This window comes from Petromyzon marinus, chromosome 3, assembly GCF_048934315.1.
Source record: "Petromyzon marinus isolate PM22_M1 ecotype Great Lakes invasive population chromosome 3, UKy_Petmar_22M1.pri1.0, whole genome shotgun sequence".
NCBI classification, from domain to species: domain Eukaryota; kingdom Metazoa; phylum Chordata; class Hyperoartia; order Petromyzontiformes; family Petromyzontidae; genus Petromyzon; species Petromyzon marinus.
In genome coordinates this window covers 20,599,699-20,618,218 of record NC_133669.1, presented here as the reverse complement: position 1 = coordinate 20,618,218, position 18,520 = coordinate 20,599,699, and the positions used below count along the sequence as shown (strand labels likewise).

The 18,520-nt window shown below is 55.9% G+C and overlaps 1 protein-coding gene across 2 annotated transcripts; it reads right to left on the bottom strand.

Moving 5' to 3' along the window:
- Positions 1-173: 173 nt before the first annotated feature.
- Positions 174-17,514, bottom strand: TBL3 (transducin beta like 3). Of its 2 annotated transcripts, none has more exons than XM_032978609.2 (23): positions 17,284-17,514; positions 15,673-15,724; positions 14,048-14,143; positions 13,605-13,652; positions 12,524-12,668; positions 11,190-11,274; positions 10,757-10,927; positions 10,392-10,467; positions 9,929-10,025; positions 9,228-9,466; positions 8,620-8,761; positions 7,931-7,989; positions 7,442-7,548; positions 6,868-7,003; positions 5,818-6,081; positions 5,266-5,336; positions 4,986-5,142; positions 4,398-4,456; positions 3,404-3,507; positions 2,962-3,033; positions 2,157-2,315; positions 1,604-1,694; positions 174-923 (listed from the first exon to the last, which is right to left on the bottom strand). In XM_032978609.2, the coding sequence occupies exons 1-23, from the start codon at positions 17,316-17,318 to the stop codon at positions 485-487; spliced, it is 2,904 nt and encodes a 967-aa protein (XP_032834500.2). In that variant the 5' UTR covers positions 17,319-17,514; the 3' UTR covers positions 174-484. The 2 variants fall into 2 exon arrangements, with proteins under 2 accessions (XP_032834500.2, XP_075908624.1); XM_076052509.1 differs by lacking the exon at positions 17,284-17,514 and adding an exon at positions 16,979-17,229.
- Positions 17,515-18,520: the final 1,006 nt, after the last annotated feature.

Here is an 18,520-nt window from a genome sequence, read left to right as displayed (position 1 = left end):
CCTGCCACCCTGTGAAGCCAATAAATTATTACAATACCAATTCAACAATTGATAATTGGCTCAATTTTACCATTTCATTTGTATGGCTTTACTTGTTTCCCTTAGTTTTATTGTAACATCACTAAATAATTTGCATAAACTTGACACCAGTTCTCACACATTGATCCCATGCATTTTGAGGGCAAGAATATTTTATTGATGCAAAAATGTTGAGCTATTGGTGGGCGAGGTTCCGGCGCACACGGTTGGTACAGTAAAGGGCAACACATTAAAATTAATCACTAAGTGTAGAGCCCCCTTTTGCCAATCCACTGCTGGATGAGTGCCTCCCCATGCCATGCTGGTCCTGGGGGGGTTCATACTTTATGCTGGTCAATGTAGTTTGAAGGCAGGGGGAGCATAGAGAAACAGCGCAACAACAAACAGATGTTGCCATCTGCTGTCCACCTTAAGCCCAGTACGAAACAACTAAACTTTTGGGGCACTACACTTTTTTCGTTTGCTTCTTTAGAGCCTTGGGCGATTGTCCTTTAGCAATGGTGCGCGCGCGAGTCACCCTCCCCGCCACTTTCGTTTGCGGTTTTGCCTCAAAACCCAGAGCAGCTGAGTCCTCGTCACTAGTGGAGCATGGCTGTTCTTTCTCCTCATCTTCTTCACTCAACTCCGACTCTGATCCGGAATCCTCGCTGCTGGATTTTGGTGCGGGAGTTGCCTTGCCGCGTCTTGTCCTGGGCACCGCAGTGGCCTTGCAATCATCATCGTCCGACGATTCGGACTCCGACTCTGACTCGAACCCGGACACAGAGCCGTCGCTGGCATCAGCGGTGGCAGCGTTGCCGCTCGGAGGTCGAGCTCCGATTTTGTCTACCCTGAAGCTCGGCCGAGCGGCGTCCACCCCGTCCACCTCCATGGCATCCGTGCTCCTGCATAGACATTTCAGATGAATGTATGTTGTCAACGGTGTACAATAACAATTTACAGGCCTCTTGTCAATCCACTGCTTCAGAATCAGAATATTTATACTGGAGGAATCCGATGAGCTATAAAGCTCTTTTTCACAGATGTCCAGCTTGATGATGGCCCATCCAGAATGCCATGCCGATCATGGGCGGTTTATTTGACTGCTGGTTATAGTGTAGGTTGGTGTAATGGAGGGAGCCCGGGACCGTGTAGTTATGCATGTTGAACTTCTTTCGCACCACCTTATGTAGCCTTTACTAGTACAGCACGCCGGTGTGTTGTACGTAGCCAACCATGCTAATCGGAGGTGCAGTGGAAGGACAACAAACACAAAAAGCAGTTCTAAAGAAATGAGTCGTCTATCTAGATTTAAAAGTGCATAGCTCCTGTGGCTTCGTGATATCGGAAGAGCGTTCCAGACGGCTGCAGAAGTGCATCTGCAAGCGCACAATGCAGTGACCGTCTTTGTTCAATGGCGAGCCAAAAGCCGCTCCTGCGAGAATTACCGGAGTTTGCGTGATGGTTTAAGCTCCTTGACATCAGCAGCACAAGGTATTGTGGTTCATTCGTGGCAAGCGCTTTAGTGTGCAATGAGTGCAACCTTTCAAATGTTTTGTGCGGCGAGTGGGGGAGGGGCGCTCACTTGAAGTCGGACAAGAGCCGCATGCTCCTCCAGGTGTAGTCCACAAACATGGCGGCCTGCAGGAGCCGCCCCATCCTCTGGAAGTGTCGCTCTGTCAAGAGAGAGGGCACCTCCGATTAGCGCGGCTGGCCACACACGGTGCGTAAGAAGCTCAACGTGCGCACGCAGCCGGACGGTGCGACTTACAATTAATTGCACAGCGCACAGGCGTTCCCGCTGCCGACAAGAGGGCTGTGCCCGTGTCATTCATTCCTTCATTCACACTATTTAGCCAGGTCCACTGCCCACTGAGATGAATTATCTTCACCTGCGCCGAATAAAGAAATGTCGTGAAATGTGATAGAATGTCGATCCACGGCAATGCGCGGGATGAGAAATAATACATATTCAAGGTTCACTCATTCGCAATCGGTTCACCAACAAGAAACGCCAACCGATCCAAGTTCACAGCATTCATTGGCAGCGCGACGTATCGCTGCGCAAGCGTTAACGTGGGTGGACCCACAGGTGGACACCTGGCCCCCGCTCCCCCGCCCACCGCCACCGGACGCACCGCTGTAGGGCAGCAGCGCCTCGACGGCGGGCTGCACGTTGGCGAAGCGCAGGAGGTCGCCGGGCGGCACGTGCCGGAAGAGCGTGGCGAGCACGGCGTGCGCCTCGTGGCAGCTGCGAGAGTTCGTGTTCCACGTCACGGCGAACTTGAGCAGCGACTCTGTGGCAAAAAAAGTTCCCCGCAACCTGCCCGCGTGAGACGACCGAGGTGAGATTGGCCAGTGGCAGCGCGATTCGGAGGGCTGCGGCGCGGGACGGCCGCACGGTTCCGTAGTCAACAGGGCAGGCCCCGCAGCCGTTGGTTTGGCCTTTGAGTAGGAAGTCGACGTCAGAAACGGAATATTTATACTGCAGGAGGAATCCAATGAGCGATGAAGCTCTTTTTGCACAGGTGTCCACAGTAGGTTGGAAGCCAAGCAGAAACATTTTTTGCCTAGTTAACTCCTCGGGATGTGAGACTGCCATTCCGGGGGAATACCAGGTGTCACACGAATGGGGCTGACCAAGAGATGGCAGCACAGCCAGCGGTGGATTCTTGAATCCATCGGTGCGAAGCTTTGAGCGTAACCCCCTCTCTGTACATTGGGATCTTCTCCGGTTTCGTCCCACACTAAGAAAAAGACTCGTGATGGGAATCGACCAAAAAAATCCAAGGTAGCTACAGAACATTATTTGTTACAACAGCCATGTCCAGCGTAGTCGATGGACCGTCTGGGTCACCAGCCTTTGCACGAACGTAACCATCACGGCCAGCGATGACGACGCGAGAACGCCTCTCCACCGGCCGCCAGGCCCTCCGTCCTCACCTTTCTGGTCCTGTCTCAGCTTGGCGATGGTGGCCTCCAGGTCCTCTCGTCCTCCCGTCTCATCCAGGATCGCTGCGCCACGACACAGGGGGTGGGGGGGGTGGTGGTTCGGGTGGGGTTACCGCGTGTCGACCGACGGCGCAAAACCATGTGCAGCGCGGTACGCGCTACCCGAACGTGCGAGCTAAGGTGGAAATCTCATCTCACAACGTGGGTTCGATCCCGACCCTGACGCCTGCTGTTTATTTGGAGTTTACGTGTCTCTCTCCCCGTGGTCGCGTGGATTTTTCTCATGGTCCTCCGGTTTTTCCCTCCACATTTCAAATCACATGATAAGCCACTTCGTTGAGCGGTTCTGGAAAAAAAAGAGCTTCATACCTCAGTGGGCCTGAACTGGTATAAAATGAATAGGTTTAGTTTACAGTTTAGTTTCCCCACTCACCTTGGATGACGGTCAGTGTCGTGTGGGGCTGATCGAGGGAGATGGCGAGGCGGAGAGCCTTCAGGTATTTCTTTTCGTGCAGCAAGTTCGAAAGTTCCTGTCTCCTGCCAGACGCAGCATTCACGAGGGGAAGGAAATTAAACGAGCGCAGTAACTCCGAGGTCACCGACGGTTCTCGGGGGTTCAAATCTCGACCGCGGTTGGCAAAGACGTGCCCCCCCCCCCACCACCACCACACCAAATATTTGCAACACCAGTCGCCAAATGCTCGCTCCCTTTGCACCAATTTGACTACACATTCGTAGCAAGGGCAGGGCCTCCGTTACCATGTACGTCACTGACGGCTTCACTCCCCATTACGGCCACCGCTGCCGTCGCCTCCACCTATGACCGGAATGGAATGCACTCGACTTCGTCGGATGTAAGTATGTATGTGTGTTGCACTTCTATTGCACCACCGTACCATAGCCGACCGTGCCAATCGGAGGTGCGGGGGAAGGACAGCAAACTAAACACAGAAAGCAGTTCTAAAAAAATGAAGTTTTCAATTTAGATTTAAAAGTCCACAGCTCCAGTGGCTTCATCATATCGGAAGGTAGAGCGTTCCAGACGGCCGCAGAATCGCATCGTGCGGGCTATGCAGTGACCGTCTTTGTTCGATAGCTAGCCAAAAGCCGCTGCGAGGATCTCGGAAGCCAAGCAGATTTGAGCCTGGTCAGAACTCCTCGACTGGGAGACCGCCCACGAATACCAGGTGTTGTAGGCCCTTACCCAGGGATCGGCAATCAAAATACCAAGACCCATTTTTTTCGAAATTCGGTAAAAAAACTAAAATTCCCAGAGCGCCGCAATGCATGCGAGAATACGACACGGTGGCCCTTAACAAATAACGTCACGAAGCGGTCCTCAAAGAGGCGCGCGTGCTGCCAACCCCCCTGCCCCTAACCCGAACCGCGCTGCCGTTGATGTTGCGCGCTGCGATGGCGACGCTCACTTCAGCAGCTGCTCCTCCTCCTTCTTCCGCTCCTCCTCCTGCTCCTCCTGCGTCACGTCCTGCGGTGGAGATGGAAGGTTGAGTTGGCGAGCTCGGCTGATAGATTGATAAATAAATAGCGCACGCGTCGCGGTGTTTTACAAGAGGGCACGTGACAGGAGGCCCTCGGGACGTTTGATTCCGATCGCCTCTCTACGCTTGTGATAGGACGCGCAAGAATCGCGTAGTGCGGATCGATGATTGTGATATTCGTATTTTTGCCGCATGCGAATGCTGCGCTGAAATCCTGCAGCTGGTGGAGGTGCCGTGCTAATCGTAGGTGCTGGGGAAGGACCGCAAACTAAACCCAAAAAGCAGTTCTAAAGAAATTCGATTTAGATTTAAAAGTGCATCGCTCCCAGCGACTACCTAATATCGGAAGGAAGAGCGTTCCAGACGGCCGCAGAAGCGCGTCTGAGAGCGCGCGATGCGGTGACTGTCTTTGTCCGATGGTTAGCCAAAAGCCGCTGCTGCTGTGGTGGTGGTGGGGGGGGGGGGAGGTTTGGGTGGGGGGGGTGTTAGGGTCAAGTGGTTCCGGCCGTCACTTGCCTTCCACAGCACGATGCAGGCGTCGCTCCCGCCGGTGAGCACACGCTCGTCGTCACGGCTGCCGTGGAGGCCCCAGACTTTCCCGTCGTGCGCGTCGAGCGTGCGCACGCACTCGTTGGTCTTGATCGTCCAGAGCTTCACGAGGCCGTCCGAGCCGCTACGCGGGGCGGCGGGAGAGACGGAGACGGGTACAAAAAAAAAATGGAACAATAAATGCGAAGAATAAAAAGTGCGACGGAAATGTATTTGATTGCGCCAATGATTAAAGTCGCTGTCTGACCTCGTCAGGAGCTGCGTCCCTCGCGCCACGAACACGACCTTGAGCACCGACGCATCGTGACCTTCAAACGTCTGCACAGAGAGAGAGAGGGAGACACACAGGCGGACACGGGGGAACAAGCGAACCAGACTTTTCATCACCATCACCGTCACTGCCATCGTCACCGTCATCGTCACCATCGTCATCACCTTAAGCATTCGATCTCACGCGTAAAGAGCACACACGGACACAACCGCGTCGACCGTGGCTGCTCCTGTGGCAGCTGTTTTCACTCTCGCAGTTGCTGCAGCAGTTGCTCTGACTGCAATTGCTGCATTGGTGGCTGCATTAGCTGCTGCTGTGGCAGCTGCTACTTGCTGTGTCCAGTGGCGGTGTCGGCTGCTGTGTCCAGTGGCCATGCTCGCTGCTGCGTCAGTGATCGTGTCCGCTGCCGTGTCAGCGATCCTATGAGCAGCAGCTGATACGGCAGCTGATACGGCAGTGTCAGCGACCGTGTCAGCCGCCAGCGCGAGGTTAACCGCGGCAGTGTCGTCAGCCTCCGCCGTGGCTCACCTTGAGGCAGGCGAAGTCGTGCAGCCCCCAGAGCCGCACGGAGCCGTCGGCGGAGGCGGAGGCGACGACCTGGTCCATGGGGGAGAAGGCGACGGCCCAGACGCCGCGACGGTGGCCCCGCAGCACCGCCACGGGGCCAACACCGCCCCCCCCCTCCTCCTCCTTCTTCTTCTTCGCCGCCACCGCCCACAGCCGCACCGTGTGGTCCTGGGAGCCGCTCGCCACCAGCCGGTCGTTGGGGGAGACCGCCACGCTGTTCACGTCCTGCACGCGTTTACGAACAGCGGGCCCACGGTCTGTCCGCTGCTCGACGAAGGCATGCCCCCCCCACCCGCACACCCGCACGTGTGCGCGTGTTTTTGTGCTGGTGGCCAGTGGGGGAGCGGTAGTGTAGTGGTTAGCGCTACGCTGCACTACGAACCCGGCGACTCGGGTTCGATTCCCGCTCACGGCCAACACCAGTGATGATTATTTGAACCGGTCCTGGGCCTTCCCTAGGTCGACTCAGCCTAAAATGAGTACCTGGTGTGGTGTGTAAACATCGCCACTGGGGAGACAAAGGCGGCCGGGCGTGGTGTTGGCCACCCACCCCTTCGTGTGCCGTGCCGGCCTTTATAGGTGCTCGCTAACAGCACGTTCCCCAACAGCCTGTTAAGGCTACACGGGGGATCTTTGTCTTTATCTTTGCTGGTGACAAGTGTGTGTGTGTGTGTGTGCACGTGAACGTGTGCTAGTGACCAGCGTGTGTGTGTGTGTGTGCACGTGAACGTGTGCTAGTGACCAGCGTGTGTGTGTGTGTGTGTGCACGTGAACGTGTGCTAGTGACCAGCGTGTGTGTGTGTGTGTGCACGTGAACGTGTGCTAGTGACCAGCGTGTGTGTGTGTGCACGTGAACGTGTGCTAGTGACCAGCGTGTGTGTGTGTGTGTGAACGTGTGCTAGTGACCAGCGTGTGTGTGTGTGCGTGTGAACGTGTGCTAGTGACCAGCGTGTGTGTGTGTGTGTGCCAGCAATGGTCTGGTGTGGCACGTGCGTGCGAGCGCATGTCCACCTTGTCGTGCGCCTTCTCCGTGAAGCGGCAGGTGAGGGCGGTGGTGGCGGTGCCGCTGGACGAGAGACCCTTGGGGAGGTCCCACAGCTTCAGGGTGCAGTCCTGGCTCCCGCTCACCAGGAAGCCATCCTTCAGCCTGCAGTACGACAAAGACAAACCCGACCCCCCTGTAGCCTCAACAGACCGTTGGAGCAAGTGCTTTTAGCGAGTAGCAGCCGCCTATGAAGGCCGACACGGCACACGAACAGGTGGGTGGCCAACACCACACCCGGCCGCCTTTGTCTCCCCGGTTGCTGATGCTGTACTCATGTTAAAGCCGAGTCGACCTACGACAGGCCCAGGGCATATTCGGCAGTGTTATTGGTCGTGAGCGGGAATCGAACTCGGCTCGCCGGGTTCGTAGTGCGCTAACCACTGCGCTCACTGTTCCCCAAAGACGCACACCCACACAGACACCCACGCAAATAAACGCACACAAGACACCCACAGACACACACGCAGACACAGACACGCACGCACAGACACGAACGCACAGACACGCACGCACAGACACGCACACGCACGGCGCTCTCACCTGGACCAGGCGACGGCCCCGACCGCGTGAGCGTGTCCCGTCGCCACGGCGACGCAGCGCACGTGCCCGCTCGCCTCCTCCATGCTCCACACGCGCACCGTGCGGTCCTGTTCACAACGACCGGGTCACAGCGGGCGATCGCGTGGGGCACGGCGGCGGGGTACAGGCGGCAGCAGTCATCGTGGTGGTGGTGGTGGTCTAAGGGCCACGCTGTTGGTTGCGCAGGCAACCAACAGCGTGTGGCGGAGTGGGCGATGCTATTGACCGTGTCGGTGGTGGCGATTATCGTGGCGCTTGTGGTGTTGGCTGCGGTGGCGGCTGTGGTGTCGGGAGTGCACCTGGTCTGGAACGAGCGCCGTGGTGATGTCACCGCAACTTAGTGGCTAATGGTGTCTGTTGTTGTTGTTGTTGTCGTGTAGTGTTATGGTGGTGGTGGTTGTGTTGATGGTGGTTGTGGTGTTGGTGGCGCTTGCGGTTGTGAGCTCTCACCTTGGAGCTGCTGGCGAGCATCGTGCCCCTTCGCGATACGTCCAGCGCCAGCACCATGTCTGCACACGCAACAATGTATACAAAACACTTCAGCACGAAGATCTCCCCCCCACACCCCGCCGTGTAGCCTCGACAGGCTGTTGAGGCAAGTGCTGTTAGCGAGTAGCAGCACCTATGAAGACCAACACAGCACACGAAGGGGGTGGGTGACCAGCGCCACGCCCAACCGCCTTTGTCTCCCCAGTGGCGTCACCGATGTTGGCCGTGAGCGGGAATCAAACTCGGGGTCGCCGGGTTCATGGCGCAGCGCGCTAACCACTTTAGTACCAAAGACAAAGATCCCCCATACAGCCTGAACAGACTGTTGAGGCAAGTGCTGTTAGCGAGTGGCACCTATGAAGGCCGGCACGGAACACGAGGTGGGAGGCCAGCACCACGCCCAACCGCCTTTGTCTCCATCGTGGACATGTTTACACGTTGTACATCACACACCGCAACCAGGTACTCATTTGAGGCCGAGTCGACCTCGGGGAGGCCCAGGACCGGTTCAAATAATCGTAACTGGCGTTGGCCGTGAGCGGGCAATCGAACCCGGGTTCGTAGCCGGGTTCGTAGCGCGGCGCGCCGAGCTCTGCGTCGCCACTCGCGCACGCCGACGCTCTCGCTCACGCTCTCGCTCACGCACTCACCCCTGTGCCCGTGCAGCAGCTGGCAGTGGGAACTGTCAAGCTGGAAGATTTTGATCTGGGCGCTGTTGGTCGCCACCGCCACGTGGGAGTCCGTCTTGCCCAAGAACTTCACGTCCAGCACCTCGTCGTTGTAGCCCACGAACTGCGGCAGCACGAAAGAACGAAACATCATGGGCGGAGGGGGAGGAATGTTAATTGCAGAATCAGAATATTTATTTATACCACGGGAGGAATCCGATGAGCTATGAAGTTATTTTTCACAGATGTCCAGTAGCGGGCATGGGGTCAGAACGTTACAAAAACAAAGGACACGATAAAAAAAAGGGAGTGAAAAGTGTAAGGGAAAGATAAATCACTTAAATAAATATACAAATAAAACTAAACTTATGTTTTTTTTCTTACCAAAAAAAAAGTCCACCGAGCTATTCGCTTTATTTTTCACGAGCGACATTGGCGATCACAAACGATAGCTCAACAAAAGTGGCTCAATCGAAGTCATCCAAACTCATTATGTCTCGTTAACCGCCACGACGACCCAATTCGCAGAGGCAACGCGAACGCCTCCCTCAAGCAAACGGTCTCAACGGACGGACCGACGACGCACGGACCTGCTTTGCGACGGTCAGCCCTCCCAGCGCGTGCAGGATGATGTTGTGGTCGGAGGTGACGGCCGCGATTTGCCCGAGCGCCGGCACGAGGTGAGCCTGCACGATCGTTCGCTCCGCGCCGTCGCCGGGCCCGGCGCTCGCAGCCGCTGCTGCGGCGTCGTCCCCTGGCGAGCCGGCCTCGGGCGGTGGCGCCGTGAAGACGCAGCGCGCATTCGCCGCGTCCCACACGCGCAGCGTGCCTGGAGACGGCGCGGGAAGGCGAGTGCGCTCAAACTCTCGGGAATCCACGTGCGGGTGAAATGTATTCCTGTCGGGAAGCGCAGGAGCCCTGTCGCCCTGGCGACCCGTCGCCCCGTGACCCCTGTCGCCCCGTGACCCCTGTCGCCCCGTGACCCCTGTCGCCCCGTGACCCCTGTCGCCCCGTGACCCCTGTCGCCCCGTGACCCCTGTCGCCCCGTGACCCCTGTCACCCCTTGACCCGTCGCTCCGTGACCCGTTGCCCCGCAAATATGACGCAATACAAACAAAACAGTATAAACGAGGCACGATAAACGAGGCGAAAAATAAAAAACCTCGTCTGTTCTGAAATAACACTAAGAATTCGTGCAATCGGCCGAGCCAGTGAATTGACGAGTATAAATTACAATTTATTTACTCCCGAGCGTCAGGTCTCATTCGGACCGCCATGTTGCCGCTCTCACCTTTGCTGCCCGCGGTGACGAAGTGGATGCCCTTCCCCTCCACTCCCAGTGCCGATTGATCGCCCTCCTCAGGCAGAACCACCAGGTCCTCCAGGGGCTGTGGGGTCACGAGATGGGGGGGGACGCGTTGGTGAAGGAGTCGCGCGGGTTGCGTTGGTAACATGGTGTCGCGCGGGTCACATGGTGTCGCACAGGTCACATGGTGTCGCGCGGGTCACATGGTGTCGCGCAGGTCACATGGTGTCGCGCAGGTCACATGGTGTCGCGCAGGTCACATGGTGTCGCGCAGGTCACATGGTGTCGCGCAGGTCACATGGTGTCGCGCAGGTCACATGGTGTCGCGCAGGTCACATGGTGTCGCGCAGGTCACATGGTGTCGCGCGGGTCACATGGTGTCGCGCGGGTCACATGGTGTCGCGCGGGTCACATGGTGTCGCGCAGGTCACATGGCCGTGGCGCTCACCTCGTACACGGGCACCGTTTTCCGCACAACGCCGGCCTCCAGCTCCCAGAGCAGCACGACGCTGTCCCTCCCGGCACTGGCGCGACACAACACGGAACGGTTATCCCCACGCACATCACAACCAACCAACCACGACCGGTGTGAAAACCACCATGGCCGTTACGAACCCCTCGATAGCGACAGATGGACCACTGCGAGTCTCGTGACTTGGATCGTAAGTCTCAGTGGTGCTGGCTAAGTGTCTCCGGCATGGCCATCATCAACCTCTTGACAATAGACACAGGCTCGACTCCAGAGCTTAAACCGCAGATCTCACCATTGCTAGTCCAGTGTCTGTGACACGGCCATTGTGAACCCGTGGATACCTGAGCAGCGTGCGCCCGTCGCAGGCGAAGCGCAGGGCGGTGACGGCGCTGTAGTGGCCGTCGAGGGTGGCGCTGCAGGCGCCACTCTGCAGGTCCCACACGCGGATCTTGCAGTCGGAGGCGGCGGAGAGAACACGGGGGCACGACGTGTCCGGGTGGAACGCCACCACGCTACGGAATGCACGCACACGGGTACAAAGGCAAAGATCCGCCGTACAGCCTTCGACAGACTGTTGGGGCAAGCGCTGCTATCGAGTAATACCAATGAAGGCCGATACGGCACACGAAGGGGGTGGGTGGTCAGCAACACAAACACACACATACACACGGGCACACACAAAGGCACACGCGCACAAAGACACACACACAAATACAGATGAGGGCACACAAACGCACGCGCGCGCGAGTCCGAAGGCTCCGGCCGCCCACTCACCCGACGACACCCGACGAGCCGCGGAAGTTGTGGGTACAGTACTGCTTGACGATGTCCCACACCTTGATGGTGGCATCGCTGCTCCCTGCGCCACCGAGAAAAGCGTCACGCACGCACACACCGGCACGGGCGGGGGGGGGGGTCACCGCGCTAGAGGCCGCCAGCACGATTAGCTCCAGAGCGCGGAGAGCGTGGGACAACGGCTCGGGATAATCCCGCAGCGTAGTTTCAAGAGTTTGTGTGGCCAGGGGGGGGAGAAACTCAAAAGAGAAGCGGAGACGAGTCTCGTACGCAAGAGTGACCGTAGCGCGCGGTTGGAGGGGGGATGATTGCGATTCATCCCAGTTGAGAGATTTGCAGGTGATTTTCAAATCTGGACCCTTGACGCCGGGCACACAGCGGCCCTACCCTTTTTCGCATGACGCCAAGGAATATTTAACGTCCACTGTGATGCGGAAAGCGGTATTGACCGGGGCGGCCGTTTGGATTGGAACCGTGACCCTCTGCAACAACCAGCGGTGAACGCGCTACCTCTGGGCCACGTCCCCATGAATAAAGGCAGGTGCAGTCTTGACACATATTGGCCTGGATCTGTCAAGTGCACAGTACCGGTTGGAATGAAGTGGGTTAGAATGAAGGGGATGGACCAAATCAAGTTGAGATGGGGGGGGGATGATAGGGTAAGGCCACATGGCCAGGGTGGTGAGAGTGTGTGGCGGGGGGGGGAATGCCCAATACACATGGCCAGGGTGGTTCAAACCAAGTGGTGAGAGTGTGTGGGGGGGGGGGGAATGCCCAGTCCACATGGCCAGGATGGTTCAAACCAAGTGGTGAGAGTGTGTGGGGGGGGGGGAATGCCCAGTCAACATGGCCAGGGTGGTTCAAACCAGTGGTGAGAGTGTGTGGGGGGGGGATGCCCAGTCCACATGGCCAGGATGGTTCAAACCAAGTGGTGAGAGTGTGTGGGGGGGGGGGGGAGGAATGCCCAGTCCACATGGCCAGGATGGTTCAAACCAAGTGGTGAGAGTGTGTGGGGGGGGGGAGGAATGCCCAGTCCACATGGCCAGGATGGTTCAAACCAAGTGGTGAGAGTGTGTGGGGGGGAGGAATGCCCAGTCCACATGGCCAGGATGGTTCAAACCAAGTGGTGAGAGTGTGTGGGGGGGGGGGAGGAATGCCCAGTCCACATGGCCAGGATGGTTCAAACCAAGTGGTGAGAGTGTGTGGGGGGGAGGAATGCCCAGTCCACATGGCCAGGATGGTTCAAACCAAGTGGTGAGAGTGTGTGGGGGGGGGGAGGAATGCCCAGTCCACATGGCCAGGGCGGCGCCCACCGGTGGCCAGCAGTGTGGAGGTGGCGTCGAAGGCCATGCTGACGATGGGGGCCACGTGGACGGCCTTCCACGTGCGCTGGCACACCGCGGCGTCGCGCCACGCCCACTGCCGCAGCAACATCGCCCGGCTCGCCGTTACCATCACCTGCCAGGGTGAGGGGTGGGGGGGGGGAAGGTTGGGATGGGGGGGGTGGGGGGAAATCCGAGATGGTACTCATGGGAAGTGGTGTCCACCCGGTTGCACAATCAACCAGTGGAGCTCGATACAGCGACTCGTATAAAACACACAACACGAACAGGGCTCAATACTACAGTAAGATGACACAGTAAGTCCTCGTTTAACGTGGCAGATGCTCTCTTGAAAAGTGCCGGATTAGGCAAGAACAATTTCCCCATGAATAATGTAACGATAAAAGTTTGGCGAAATACGATGCACTACGCGTACAAGGCGAGATGGTGGGACGAATACCCGAGGGTATACCGCCACTACGTCATTGCATCATTCCGCGTACTGTATCACGATACCGCTCGGCTGCGCAGCTCAAGAAAATAATTTGGCGTCGATGGCTCAAAAAACCGCGTTATAACGGTGCGCGTTCCGTGTGGTAACGGTGAACATTCCACATTATAACGGTGCGTGTTCCACGTTATAACGGTCCGCGTGATGATGGGGCACATTCCAAGTTATAATGGTGCGCGTGATGATGGGGCACATTCCAAGTTATAACGGTGCGCGTTCCACGTTATAACGGTCCGTGTGATGATGGGGCACATTCCAAGTTATAACGGTGCGCGTTCCACGTTATAACGGTCCGCGTGGTGATGGGGCACATTCCAAGTTGTAACGGTGAGCGCGTTCCAGGTTGTGCGAAAGTGCTCCCGAATGGAAGCGCTCCCTAATGGAAGAACCGTGTTATACTGAAAACGCTTTATTAGTGTGAACACCGCGCGCTAAACGAGAACTTACCATACTAACAGAGCTCCAGACAAACTCGTGAATCCCCAACTAATCAATACCGAACCCATTACTAACGGAACTCATATAACCCCCCCCCCACCTCCCGCCAGACACTCCACGCACCTCATCGTCCGGGCTCAACACGAAGCACGTGACGTCCTCCTCATCCTCCTGCCGGGCAACAACGAGCAAATCATTATTGTTGGGACGAGCGCCACGATGGGAGGTTGGGCGAGAAACAAAAATGAGTGGGGAGTGCGCGTCCACACAAAAGACAAAGGACCCCCCCCCCCCCGTATAGCATTAACAGACTGTTGGGGCAAGTGCTATTAGCGAGTAGCACCTATGAAGGCCGCCACGGCACACGGGGGGGGGGGGCGGTAAGGTGGCCAGCACCACGCCCGACCTCCCTGTCTCTCCTTGGTGAGGTCGAGTCGACCTGGAGGAGGCCCAGGACCGGTTCAGATAGTCGGTGTGTGTGTGTGTGGTGTCCACGGGGTGTGCATGGGGTTTGCGTGCGGTGTGTGTGTACGGTGTACTCGGGGTGTGGTGGTGAACTTCCTCACCTGGGCGATGGTGTGCATCACTTTGCCCGTGCTCACGTCCAGCACCTGCACCTTGGTGCCGCAGGTGCACAGCAGGCGCTGTCCATCGCCGCTGAACTGAGCACAAGGGGGCACGTAGACGCGCGTTTACTCACCGACATGTGGACACACGGACGCAGGGACACGGGAATGCTGGGACACGCGCGCATGAGACACGGGACACGCTGAAGCGTGTTTACACACTGACACGGAGAGACGTGGACGCAGAGACACGGGGGACACAAGACGCAGGGGCAAGCGACCGTGGGACGCAGAGACATAGGGCACGGGGGTAAGGGAAGGTGCGCGGGGACACGAGAAATTTACTTGGGTTAAAGGGCGCAATTATTACTATTCACACACAGTGGACACACACATATACATACCCTGATACAGTATTACTGGACATGCGAACACAGTAAATACACGCGCAATGGACAGACGAACATGCGTACACGTACACACACACCATCATACGCGTAAACAGGCATAAAATCTTGATTTAAAGCTTTTGTGACTGCAGGGATTCATATTCTTGGTTCTTTCGGTAAAGTCACGTAGAAGGGAAACAATAAAATAATAAAAATATAAAACAATAAAATTCTCACGACGTTTCGACTGCAACACAAGCACTCATTATCAGGTGATGATGATTGCTTGTGTTGAATAGGCATAAAATCGTCAAGAAGAATAAGCCGTCACACAAACTCCGGTCATCCTCGCCAGCGGCTTTTGGCTGCCCATCGAACAAAGATGGTCACCGCATCGCGCTCTTTCTGATGCGCTTCTGCGGCCGTCTGCAGCGCTCTTCCTTCCGGTATTAGCAAGCAACCGGGAGCGATGCACTTTTAATTCAACATCCAGATTGAAAGCTCACTTCTTTAGAACTGCTTTTTGCGTTTCGTTTGTCGTCCTTCCCCCCCCACGCCTCCGATTGGCACCGGTTGGCTAAGTACGGCGCAGAAAGGAGTTCAACATCCATGCATACTCTTTGGTTCTTTCGGTAAAGTCACGTGGGTAGAAAAATAATGAGATATCGCAACGTTTCGATCGCAACACAAGCAATCATGGGACAACCACAGCAAGGGAGGGGGGGGAGGCAGGGCAGAAAGTGGACCATACATACACACAGAGATGCCTTGTGTAGGCAGATGGGACAAATATTTGCGAGCACTATTCATGATGGAACAGAAGACGGATGGCGGTGGGGTGGGGGTAGTGATTTGAAAACACTATGTAACACAATTTTTGTTCATGGGTACTAAGTGTTATTGTTTTATTGCTTATGCCTAAAAAGTATAGAAAATGGCTATTATTCCCCACAAACTTTGCTTTTGTGACCAGGACTTTATGTGAAGGAATGACACAAATGTTTTCTCAATGAAAATAGGTCAATTTCAAAATATCACTATCCTGGTCACAAAAGCAAAGTTTGTGGGGAATAACAGCCACTTTCTGTACTTTTTGAGGCATCAGCAATTAGGAAATAACTCTTACTACTTCCCAGGAACAACAACAACAACAAAAAGTGTTTTGTTACGCAGTGAAATCACTGTCCCCGATCGCCTTTGTCTCCCCCAGTGGTGATGTTTACACACAGATCTCACCTGCACTTTGCCTCCAGAGTAAAAGGGCTCGAACTTGTAGGAGACCGTGTAACTGCAACGAGAATCAACGCAACTTGGGTCACACATTTGATACCTTCTGATATTCACGTCCGCACCACCGACGCGGCGTAGGAGAAAAACAGAGAGAGGGCTTCCTCTAGCGCAGTGCGGCTCTTCTTCCTTCTTAACCTGGGGTTCACGAAATCCCCTGGGGGTGCGTGATGCCCTCTCTGGGGGTGCGAGGCGTGGCCAGGTCGTTTGTGAAGAAGGTGAATAATCGAAACAAATTAAGCACGGGGCACGCGAGTTTGCAAATTACTTTGATTCGTACTCTTTGCTTTTTTCGGTAAAGTCACGTAGGTAAAAAAATAAAATTAAAATAAATGAAAACTAAATTTGTTGTTTTCATTTATTTTAATTTGATTTTTTTACCTACGTGACTTTACCGAAAAAACCAAAGAGTATGAATGCTTGCAGTCACGAAAGCTTCAAATCTAGAATTGCTTTGTTCCGTCAAACCCCGTGTATTTTAATCGGCGTTGTGCATTTTTCTTGAACGAATGCGAACCCAATGGGGGTGCGCCAAAGGCTGCAGTGAAGTTGAAGAACCACTGGTCTAGCAGTGCCTTGTTGACCAAGGGCCCGTAAATACAAACTCGTGTGTCGTGTCCTCCCGGATTCAGCGTTTGTTTACCTCTCTTCGCATATTTTAAATGAAAAGTTACGGGTTTCGGGCGCGTCTTTAGTTCCCGAAGCGTCTTACGTCTTGTAATCCCGAGTAAACAATAAACAGCCGAGCACATCTTAAGTTATGCAATGCACGCGATTAAAAATAAAAGCGATTAAAGGCGTACAACGAACGTCCCGACACTTTTGCGCAAATGCCGGGGAGAAGTCAAAACGTTGGGGCAGGAAAAAAAACTGCGAATAGAAGCTGGGATCAGATTTTTCTTTTTTTAAATGTACTGTATACATTATAACGATCGTCTGCCGTGGTTCAAATCCACTGCTCGATGGAGGCCTCCCAAAGCCGCCACTGCCGCCGCCGCCTAGAACACGGAACGGATTTTCATCGCTCCATCTCCTCCGCGCGGTGGTCAGCTCGGGACGCCGGAGTAATGCCACAAGAAGAGACAAAGATCCCCCGTGTAGCTTTAACAGACTGTTGGGGGCAAGTGCTGTTAGCGAGCGGCACCGACGAATGCCGGCATTGGTACGCATGGGGGAGGGCGGGTGAAGTGGCCAGCACCACGCCCGGCCGCCTTTGTCTCCCTCGTGGACAATGTTTACACATTGAGGCAGGTACCCATTTGAGGGTGAGTCGGCATCGAGGAGGCCCAGGACCGGTTCAGATAATCCTTGCCGGCTTCGTAGGGCAGCGCGCTAGCCACTGCACCACCGATTCCCCAGAGTAAAGATACTACGACTACTACACTAATACGAAAAATTGGAACTTATAAACAGCAGAAAAATTCGACCACTGCGACCATTGAGGCTCGGGAAACGAGCCCCCCCTAAGGGTGATGACCACAGCCTCCGATAGAACCTCTCCCGCTCGCGAACTTTCCACGCCTCGGCCACCCGCCCACTTCTCCCCGCACACACACGCACTTGTCTTTGAGCTGCAAGGGTTTCTCCTCGGCCATGGCGAGAGGCGCAGAAACGCCGGGCCCCAGTGCCGGGTTTCGGAGCGGCGGGGGTGTCAGCGCGCCCGTACGGCGTAGAAATCCGCACGGGGGGGTGGTGGTGGTGGCACTCCGTTCTCTCCACGTGCTGGGCGAGTCGCGCGGTGCGGCGTGGGGCGCGGCGTGCCACGTGCGCCGCGCGCGGTGCGGGCGGACATCTTGGTAAGGGAGGGGGGGAGGGATGGGAACGCCCCCTCGGGTAGGGACCCGCCCCCCGCCGGACCCCAGACAGCCCTGCCTGCCTGAACCCCCCAGCCTGACCCCCACCTCTTGCCCGAACTCCCCCCCCCCGCCTGACCCCCCGCCTGAACCCCCCCATGCCTGACCCCCCCCCATGCCCGACACCCCCCCCCCACTACCCCCGCCTGCGCCCCCCACCCCCACTAAGAAGTAGTTGTGGTGACGTCGAGCGCCTCCGTGTGTTTGTCAACCTGCTCCTCCTGCTCCTCCTTCCTCTTTCTCCTCCGCTTGTTCTTGTTGCCGGTGTCGATGCAAGAGGCGACGAAGGCAGTCGTGGTGGGATCGTTGCGATGGCTCCTTCTTCTTCGTGTTCGTGGATCCGGGGGCATTGCGTTGTTCACTGTGTGTTGTGGATGATGATCCCGCGGTCCCGCACGTTACTGGACCCCCCCCACCACCACCCCCGGGGGAGTCCTCAATGTGCCCATTTGTGCTGCAGCTACGCCAGGCGTCATCCGCCTGCTGGCGCTGCCCGAAGGTTCAGCGGATTTCCATTTATTTTGGTATAGCCCTGTGAGCCATTCGCCTCTTGAATCGGGTGCAACCGCAACAAACAAACAAAACACGAACAAGAAAACATCTTAAAGTGACTATGTGAGTGTGCAAACAGAAAATCCAGGGGAAAAAAACCATCAAAATATTCCTGAAATAGCACCATACACCAAAGCTGTATGCAAAAATCCCAGTGGGATGCAAGTCAAACAACAACAACCACAAGACAACTAATATTAAGGCCATCAGTCTAACTCCGTACTACAATAAACAAAAACATGGCCAAAACAAAAAACGTCTGCGTTCCACGCGTAGCGGAGACTTTCGCGAGAAATAATACTCCTATTATATAACTTTAACTTTATCGATCTGTGATGAACGCTATCACTTTCCGTCGTTTTTACGCGCACCCCCGGCATGAACGACGGAGG

Excerpts from the sequence above, each read along its gene's own strand:
- TBL3 (XM_032978609.2), bottom strand. The coding sequence starts at position 17,318 with ATGGCCGAGGAGAAACCCTTGCAGCTCAAAGACAA. Across the intron at positions 6,082-6,867 it reads CGGAGAAGGCGCACGACAAG|GACGTGAACAGCGTGGCGGT; the intron begins GTGGACATGCGC and ends AAACGCGTGCAG. Across the intron at positions 5,337-5,817 it reads ACGACTTCGCCTGCCTCAAG|ACGTTTGAAGGTCACGATGC; the intron begins GTGAGCCACGGC and ends CTCTCTGTGCAG.